This window comes from Helobdella robusta (assembly GCF_000326865.2).
Source record: "Helobdella robusta unplaced genomic scaffold HELROscaffold_43, whole genome shotgun sequence".
Classification (NCBI taxonomy): Eukaryota; Metazoa; Annelida; class Clitellata; order Rhynchobdellida; family Glossiphoniidae; genus Helobdella; species Helobdella robusta.
This window is the reverse complement of record NW_008705028.1, coordinates 1,078,267-1,087,447: the sequence shown is the minus strand read 5'-3', so window position 1 is coordinate 1,087,447 and position 9,181 is coordinate 1,078,267. Positions and strand designations below refer to the sequence as shown.

General features: G+C 37.7%; 2 protein-coding genes across 2 annotated transcripts in view; both read right to left on the bottom strand.

Annotated features, from left to right (window-relative positions):
* Positions 1 to 1,084, bottom strand: part of HELRODRAFT_177613 (hypothetical protein) — a gene marked incomplete at both ends in the record, with an annotated part of 1,305 nt that extends 221 nt beyond the window's left edge. Inside the window, 2 exons of the mRNA XM_009025770.1 lie at positions 544 to 622; positions 958 to 1,084. Of these exons, the coding sequence (XP_009024018.1) occupies positions 544 to 622; positions 958 to 1,084 (206 nt within the window). The remainder of the gene's footprint in view (positions 1 to 543; positions 623 to 957) is intronic.
* Positions 1,085 to 1,657: 573 nt separating this feature from the next.
* HELRODRAFT_193153 (hypothetical protein) lies at positions 1,658 to 8,341 on the bottom strand (the record flags this gene model as incomplete). Its single annotated transcript, XM_009025769.1, has 10 exons — positions 1,658 to 3,072; positions 3,321 to 3,455; positions 3,749 to 3,922; positions 5,165 to 5,360; positions 5,414 to 5,523; positions 5,983 to 6,244; positions 6,925 to 7,052; positions 7,404 to 7,542; positions 7,668 to 7,796; positions 8,270 to 8,341. 10 exons carry the CDS (start codon positions 8,339 to 8,341, stop codon positions 1,658 to 1,660), a joined length of 2,760 nt encoding a protein of 919 aa, XP_009024017.1.
* Between the last annotated feature and the right edge of the window lie 840 nt (positions 8,342 to 9,181).

Below are 9,181 nucleotides of genomic sequence, written 5' to 3'. Positions count from 1 at the left end.
TGATGGATGGATATGTACGTACGTGTGTGCGTGTGCGTGTTTGTGTGTGTTTGCGAGTGAGAGTGCGTGTGCGTGCTTCGTTTGCCTTTGTTTTTGATGATGATTGAGATGGCGATGACGCTAGTGAGGCAGAAAGTTTGAAAAAATTTAACAATAATGATTTATACAATGTAAAAACTGAATGATCTTGATAATAAAACAATAAAAGCAACGACTTGATTGCCAATGTTAGCAGTGCAAACAGCAACACCAGACGTGTGGATACAACGCGGGCGCAAAAATAAAGTTTAAAAATAAACAACCACGAATTCCAATTCAAATCCAATTCATACGTAGCAGTTTAACATTAGCCCAAAGAAGAACATCGAAGCGTAACGTGCAGAGAGTGTCAGAGTCGGTCAAAGTCGGATATTTTCGCCGGAGTCAAAATTTTTTAATGGGCCGGATTCGGAGTGAGATTTTTTTTATCCGACTCCGATAAACAGGCCAACATGCATGCCGCAAACCACACACACCACCCGTGCCCACACATGCCACACTTACGCTCTTGTGTACTCTCCGAACCCGGCATCATCTTCCTCTTTCAAGTAATCATGTCCCCTCAACTTCTCCTTCTCATACACTGCAATGATTAATGAAAAGGACAAAGCGTGAATAATAATTAATGAACCTCACTTGTAATTTCATTACATGCACTAGCTGGAGTTACTAATTATAATTATAATTTTAAATAATAATTATTACATAAACTAAATTATAGTTTTATGAAATGAAACAGCTATACACAGAGATACAAAACATTTCATAAAAATACCTCCCTCACAAACAGATAAACACACACAGAGATACAAAACATTTCAAACAAACATCTGCACACACAGAAATACAAAACATCTCAAACAAACAGCTGCAAACACATACAAAACCTCCCTCACAAGCAGCCACACACAGACATACCCGGGTAGACACCTCCTCTGTTGCACCTGATGCAGCAGAGTAGGATGATGCAGATGAGGAGTAGGAGCAGCAGAAGGATCAACAGGAGTAGCAACAACCAGTTCAAACCTGCCGACTTACTCTGCATACCTCCTATTTTTTTTATGACAAAATGTTATAAATTAAATTTATTTCTTTATTAAATATGTAGAAAAACTAAAAAAGTGTTGTAGGGTACCACTCGGCATGTTTATCGAGCAACAAATTATTGTCATATATGTCAGTCACATGTACTATGTAAATCAGTGGTTGCGCAACTATGAACGTTTTTAACAAATTTTTTGCTTATTCGTCATTTTTTCACAATTTTCCTGTCCGTGAAAAGATTTAAGCTTGTTTTTTTTTAATTGAAAATTACAAGATTATTTTATCAATCTAATTACAGTTTTCTAAACCAAAAATTAGCATACATGCATATCAAGTTATTTTAATTATCTCATTGAGCTCAAGTTAACAAATTTATTCATAAAAAAAACCTGAAAAATTAAGTTTTAAATTCTCTTCACAAAATAATCCATCTAGTTATGAGACAAAATTAAATTCAGCTATCAGACCATAATACAAAAGGTAAAACATCGTAAAAAAATTTTGATTGGTTTAAAACAATAAAAGATCAAATTGGAAACAATAAAAATTCCTGAAGACATATTGGAAGAAAAAATTAAAAATTACTTTTTGTTTCCGGTATTACAACAATTTTTGTGGCGTTAGTTTTGGCTTCTTTGCCCCCTTTATTTTTGGCAACAATTCTTACATCATAAGTAGCTCCAGGCTTCAGATCGGTAACGTTAATCCAATTGTTTTCAGATTCTGGAATTGTCCTCTTCCACGTCCCCTTCTTTTTGCCTTTTTTCTGTCCTTTTTTTTTTGGAACTTTTGGAGTTGTTTTAGGATGAAGGATCCCTTTGTCATTGCCACCGCCTGGTCTTCCTGCCCCACCTGGTCTTCCAACACCCTCATCATCCGGCCTATAATTATCACTGCGGGGTCTATCTTGCCCATCTTGGGAACCAGGACCTGGTCCAACTACATGCGGCCCTAATTTTTCGTTTTCAACAAAATCGTCGTCATCTGTTCTTGGGTGTTCACGTCTTGGATGATCATGATCATCACTAGGAAAACGATCAACTGGACGTTTAATGTTCTCATCTTCTACTGGCTTTCTTGGTTTGTCACCAGGTTGTTTTTTAGGCCTTCCATCTCCACCGTCCCCATCAGGCCCTTCGGTGTCGCCAATTTTTCCAGCACCAGCCTGTTTTCCGTCGCTATCTTCAGGATTACCAGTTTCTTTATCATCTCCACCAGGTTTATCACTTGGGCGTTTCGGATCACTATCTCCACCGCCAGGACGACCATCAGAACCATCTTTTCCACTAGAACCATCTGGTTTACCACTATCGTCGGGTCTTCCAGTACCATCGGGTCCACTAGATCCATCGGGTTTACTATCACCATCGGATCTGGCAGTGCCATCGTCAGGTTTTTCAGTTTTGGTGCTAGGTTTTTTAGAGCCATCTGGTTTTTGACTTACAGGACCTCCAAAACCATCATCACCACCTTCATCATGAGTGTGCCTGCTATCATCCTCGTCGTCATTATCATCACTTTTATCGTCGTCTGAATCACTGCCTGGTTGTTTATCGTCTGGTCGGCCATCTTTTGTTGGACGACTATCTTTTGGAGGTTGTTGACCACCGGGACCAGAATAATCATCTTTACTTCTCTCAGGAGCATCTTTATCTCTATCCTTGGGACGATCATGAGGACGAGTCTCTGGTCCAACAGGTTTGTCTTCATCATCAGAATCTCTGTAGTCTTCAGAATCTAAATCGTCTATGGATCCGCTCGGTTTCTTAGTGGTTTTTATTTTATCAAAGCCGGATAATACACCTGTTGGCTTTTGGTCGTCTGGAGACTTTTCATGGTCATCATCGTTACCGCCGTCACTGTCGTCATCCTCATCGCCGTCGTCATCATCATCATAAGTGTCATCATCATCATCTTCTGAAGGTTTGCCTCCGCCTAATCCAGGACCTTGATCACTTGAAGATGCATCATCGTCTGCTTTGTCTGGATCTGTGGGAATTGGTGGGATAGTGATTAGCGTTCAGTCAATTTTTTGGAGTTTGTTATAAAATTAAAATGAAAATTCTTCTTTTTTGAAAACAATTACAACAACCATTTTCAATACAGTCGGATTGGTGATTTCAATGATGTTTTTTTAAAATACTTCCAAAACACAAAAGAGTCTTAAATTATTTTTAATCGTTGCTGAAATCAAATCATACTGTTGTATTGCATTAAATTATTTAATAACATGTAACCTGTTGGTTTGTATTCAACTGCAAATGTGCTGCCAGGATTTTGATTGGGATCATCAGGATCATCAGTGGGTGTCCAGGATACGTTGATGTAATCATCTCCTATTTCGATCGGTCCCATAATTGGCGGAGTGGGCGCTAGCGGTTAATTCGTTGAATTGAACTTCAATAAAGTGTTCAACTTTAATAAAGTGTTCCACTTCAATAAAGTGTTCAACCATTATTTTGAAGGACTTGAAATTTAAATTAAACTAACCCACCACAAATTGGAAACGACGTAGAAGAAAACAAATTAATTCATCATTTCAACTAACATTGAGTGAATAAAATAATTGAAAACTCTGGACTCATCAGTTAATTAACGTTGATAATTTAAAAAAAGAAATCGGTAAATAATTAGTTTATTAGTTAATAATAAACATTAGTTAAACCTGCTTCGGGCCTGGTACGATCCTCGATGAAGTTCTCGCTACCTCTGCCTGCCTTCGTCGTGCCGTAGACAGTAATCAGGTAGGGCTTGCCAGGCTTCAGGTCCATCAACTTTTTCTCCAACTTGTTCGTGTCGTTTATGAGCACCTCCTTTTTTGACTCCATTGATGGGGGAGCTGGTGGCAAGGATATCATCATCATCATTATCATCATTGCCAATAATAATATTACTACTACTTACTACTACTACTACTACTACTACTACTTTACTACTGCTACTACTTACTATGCTACTTACTATGCTACTTACTATGCTACTTACTCTTAATATTGTGTTCTATGTAGTATTACACTTCATTATTATTTTATATATATTGAATATATATTATTTGATTGATATATATTTTTCCTCTGAGCAGTGCCAAAAAGTGAATAGCATAGTGGTTTATATGATATCTTTCTGTTATCTTTCTAATAGCAAATACACGTAGCCAAATTTTCATAGAAAAACTCATAAATGGTTAATAATGTTTTGCTGCAAAACTTCACAGCTACTCTGCTGAGATTGCTGCATCTTTCTTTTAATATTACTGATTCTCGTCTAACTTGGTTTTCTTATCTCTGTAATCGTTTTTCTTCTGTTGTTGTCAATAATTCTACTTCTAACTCTTCTACTCTTACTTTCGGGGTACCTCAGGGTTCTATCCTTGGCCCTCTTCTATTTATACTCTATACTTCTGAACTACCTCGTATAATTAATAACTTTTCTTTCTCTAGTCAACTATATGCTGATGATTCTTACATTTATACTTTTCCTCCATCTAATCTCAATAGTGTTCTTCATAATTTATCTCTATGTCTTTCTTCAATTATCGCTTGGTCTGACTCTATGTGTCTTAAACTTAATCCTTCTAAGTTTGAATTAATTTGTTTTAATAAATCTAAACACTCTATTGCTATTCCTCCTATTATCTTACTTGATTCTAAAACTCTTTATGTCTCTCATAAGTTTCGTAGTCTAGGTTTTATCTTTGATTCTACTATGTCTCTCTCTTCTCAGATTAATAGTGTTGCTAGAAGCTCTTACATTCACTTACGTAGAATAAAAAAACTTTTGCCTTTTCTTGATGATCCTACTCTTCTCCTTCTTGTTACTTCGTTAGTCTTATCTAGGATTGATTATTGTAACTCGCTCTACTATGGTTTTCCTGACTCTATACTCTATCCTTTAAGTAAAGCTTTTAACTCTGCTGCTCGTCTAGTTGCTCGTGCCCTTTTCTTTTCCCATATATCTCCATATCTTGTTCTCTTGCACTGGCTACCTATAAAATATAGAATAATTTTTAAAATTTGCACGTTCATGTATAAGTCTCAATCTAAATTATTTCCTAAGTATTTATCAGATATATTAATTGAACCTAAACGCCCCGGTTTACGATCGTCTTCTCGCTTTTTCTTAACTCGTGTTAAACAATCTTTTGCTAAATCTGCTTTTGCTTTTACTGGTCCTTTTCTCTGGAACTCTCTACCTACTTCTCTGACTACTTCTCCATCACTTGCGAAGTTCAAAGCGGATCTCAAGACCCATCTGTTTTCAAAATTTATTGAGGAGCGCTGTTGATCGTCGCGGAAATAGCTAATTGATTGATTGATTGATTGATTGTTACTCCACCTTGCTTGTAATGTATTTCAAAACCAGTGAGATTTCCGTTTGAATCCTTGGGAGGACTCCACCTGATCTTCAGATGGTCAGAACCTCGCTCGACCACTTTTAGGTCTTCGACCGGTGATGGCACTACGGTTGTGGTTGTTTGTTGTTGTTAGTTGGTTGGTTGAGTGATTGGTTTGTTGGCTGGGTAGTTGGTTAGTTGGTTGGTAGTTTGTTGGTTGGATGGTTGGTTGATTGTTGTTTGTTAGGTGGTTGGTCGGTTGGTTGATTGGGTGATTGGTTGGGGGGTTGGTCGGTTGGTTGGGTCTTGGTTGGGTGGTTGGTCGGTTGGTTGGATGGTTAGTTGCGTGGTTAATAACAAGGTTGCTGTAGTTCAAAAAGAAAGTTTGTTCATTAGAAAAGCATTTATTAATAAATACTTTGTATCTAAATTGCGAATTGTTAAAAGATTCAGTTATTAAACAAGTAACTTTGCAATCATTTCAACAACATTCAAAAAGTTATTTTTAAATATCCTAAGAATGAGATAGAAAAACGAGAGATACAACATTCACTTAATCTTCTGACCTCCTTCTGGCGTCTTAAAGCTGATTGGATCACTGAGGTCACCAGCTCCTCCCCCGTTTACCACCATCACGGCAGCATTGATGGTGGCATCGGGCCAGAGATTGGTGACAGTACCATTGACCTTCTTGCCATTTCTTCCATTACCGCGGATGTTCCTGTTGTGTCGCTTCCTCTTGTGCACCTGCTGGCAGGGGATCCACGGTCTGACGCTCACGTAGACTGTTCTCACATCATTCGGGTGGTCTGTCCGCCAGTAGTGTATCTGCGGTGGAAGTTATTCAGAAGGCTGCTGTGTGCATTTTGCTGATTATTAAGAAGAATTTATTGGAAAACATTTCAGTACAATACGCCAAACGTTCTATAGGTTAGACTTGGTAACGGAATTTTTTTTGTAACATTTTGTTGCCTAATATTTAAATTGCATACATTTAAGAGATACGTATATATAGATGCTTGCTTGGATGGTGTTGCATTGTGTTCGAGTTGTCTTATCTCAATTGCATTAGTTATTTAAATTTCAGTACAGCTTCAAATTTAAATATTTCGAAATATTTAATCAGTCGGCGAGTTAGCTCAGATAGATAGAAATTAGACCGATTGTTAATGTTATTAGGTATGACGTCTATGTTATTGGGTAGATATTCGAGCTGCCCGAAACTCAACGACCATCAAAGACCAGGCGTGTGTGGTGCGGTGCTTGTGCGTTCATACACAGTGCAGGGTAGCAGGTTCCAACATAGGAATGAAATGCAAGCAGTTCTGCCTAGGTCAGATCTGAATATAAATATCTCAATAATGAAAGAGATAAAATTGTAATTATATAAAAAATGAATGTTGCGGTGAACTTTTTAGTTAATAAGCAATCGACACAACATTTTAAACATGCAACAACACAACACCATATCAACGACAACGTCAACACATCCAAGAATAACGATTCACCTTGTACCCTGTCAGATAGCCTTGTATCAGGCTGACGTCATCAACGACCGGGTCCCACTCGAAGGTGGCATTCTTCCAGGTGAGAGTGTGTTCCAGCAGTTTCAAGTTCTTTGGTACAACTTTTGGTTCTGCGAATGCCAATCCATCCACACATTATCAATATCATCCTCTATAATAACTACTGAACATAAACTGAACAACATTGAACCATACTCCACATACACAAAATTATTAATTCAAAATAATGGTAGAGTTAAAGTGAGAATTAATTTTTTTTAATTTATTGTTTATGAACATTGGTTTAATTCATTTTGAATGTACAATTGAATTAAAACGCAGAAGTATTCAATGGAGCGTGCACTGAGTATTGAATTAATATTTGAATGTTTCCTATCGTCATCATCATCTCCCTCTTCGTCATCATCTTCCTCTTTTTCATCATCACCATCATCATCACCATCATCATCATCACAACTTACTTCCTTGACCAGAGTACCCGATGATCTTCTTGACATTGTGGGCACTGCCCTTCTCATTGACGGCCAGCACGTAGATCTCGAAGGCTCTGTAGACCCCCACGTTCGGGACACTCAGGTTGTTGGCGTTCAAGTCGAATATCTGTATGTCGTCGTTGCGTTGTTGTGTGTGGCTGGTGTGGTAGCGTTGTTGTTCTTATGTTGTTGCTGTTGTTGTGTGTGGCTGATGTGGTCATCATCATCATTATCATCCTCTCCAGCACGAACCTGTTGTACGACTTCATCATCGCTGACGTCATCGTCATCATCATCATCATCGATCCCGTGACCTCGTAACCTTTTGTAGCTGACCTTGTAGTGGAAGTTGGGACCAGCCTGTTCTTCTCGTTTCATCGACTGATGACGATGATGATGATGATGACGATGATGACGATGATGATGATGATGACGATGATGATGATGATGACGATGATGACTAAAACAATAACGATTGCGATGATGATGGAATCGAATGGTGATGACGTGATGATGATGCTATTGTATGATGATATTTAGAAAACGGTTGAAATATTTTTTTCAACAAAACGAATAAATAAACAAACAAACATACATACAAACAAACATACAAACAAACATACATACAAACAAACATACATACATACATACAAACATACATAGATACATACAAACAAACATACATACATACAGACATAAAAACAAATAAACATACAGACAGACATACATACATACATACATACATACATACATACATACATACATACATACATACATACATACATACATACAAACAAACAAACAAACAAACAAACATACATCCCATTTAATGTATAGCTCGTTCTCATTCCTACTCTCAGTGCACACCTGTTAACAAATAATTCTTCATCAGTAAATTTAATATAATGGAATGAGGCTGTAGTCATTGATAATAACTTCATTAATTATTACTAAACTAATCTTAACCTCGCTAAACTATAAATAACTATTTCACAATATGACACTAAAATAACATTATAATATGTCTATATATATATATATATATATATATATTTTCATTTATTTAAAAATATTTATATAGCGCAAATTAAATACTTCAAAGGCGCTATCAAAAGAGAAACAAACAAAATATCTGTGCGTGATCAACATAAATTAAAATATTCAAATTTAATGTTTATCAACAGTTTTTTTTATTGTCTCATAAATTCTTCAACGCACCACTCCCCACATCCCCCACATCATCCCACACATCTGCCCCACATCTACTCACATTGTCGGGGTTCTTGAGGGGTACGGAGGCCTCCGTGTTGCAGTCACCCAGAGGGGTGAAGACACTTTTGGGGCTGACCCCGATCCTGTTGGTAGCCGTCATGTGGAAGGTGTAGTTGTTCCAGGGTTGAAGTTTGAACTTGGCAGAGTCCTTGTTCGCTGGGATGAGGCTGTGGTCCTGCTTGTGTTCGTGATAGACGCCAGGAAGGTCCCAGGAAGTGTTGCAGTAGATGGAGAAGCCTAGGATGTTCAATCAGTGGGTTTGAGGATTTGACGTCATCATCATCAACATTAACATCATCATTATCAGCATCATGGCATCATCACCATCGTCCTTAGTCTTCCTCACCCAGTAGAGGTTCGTTATTATCACTGCCGGGGAACCACCTGATGATGGCAGTGTAGTTCTTCTGACATTCCACAGTCACGTCCTCTGGCGGATTTGGCGGACCTTGACGACGATGATGATGATGAAAATGATGATGTTGATGATGATA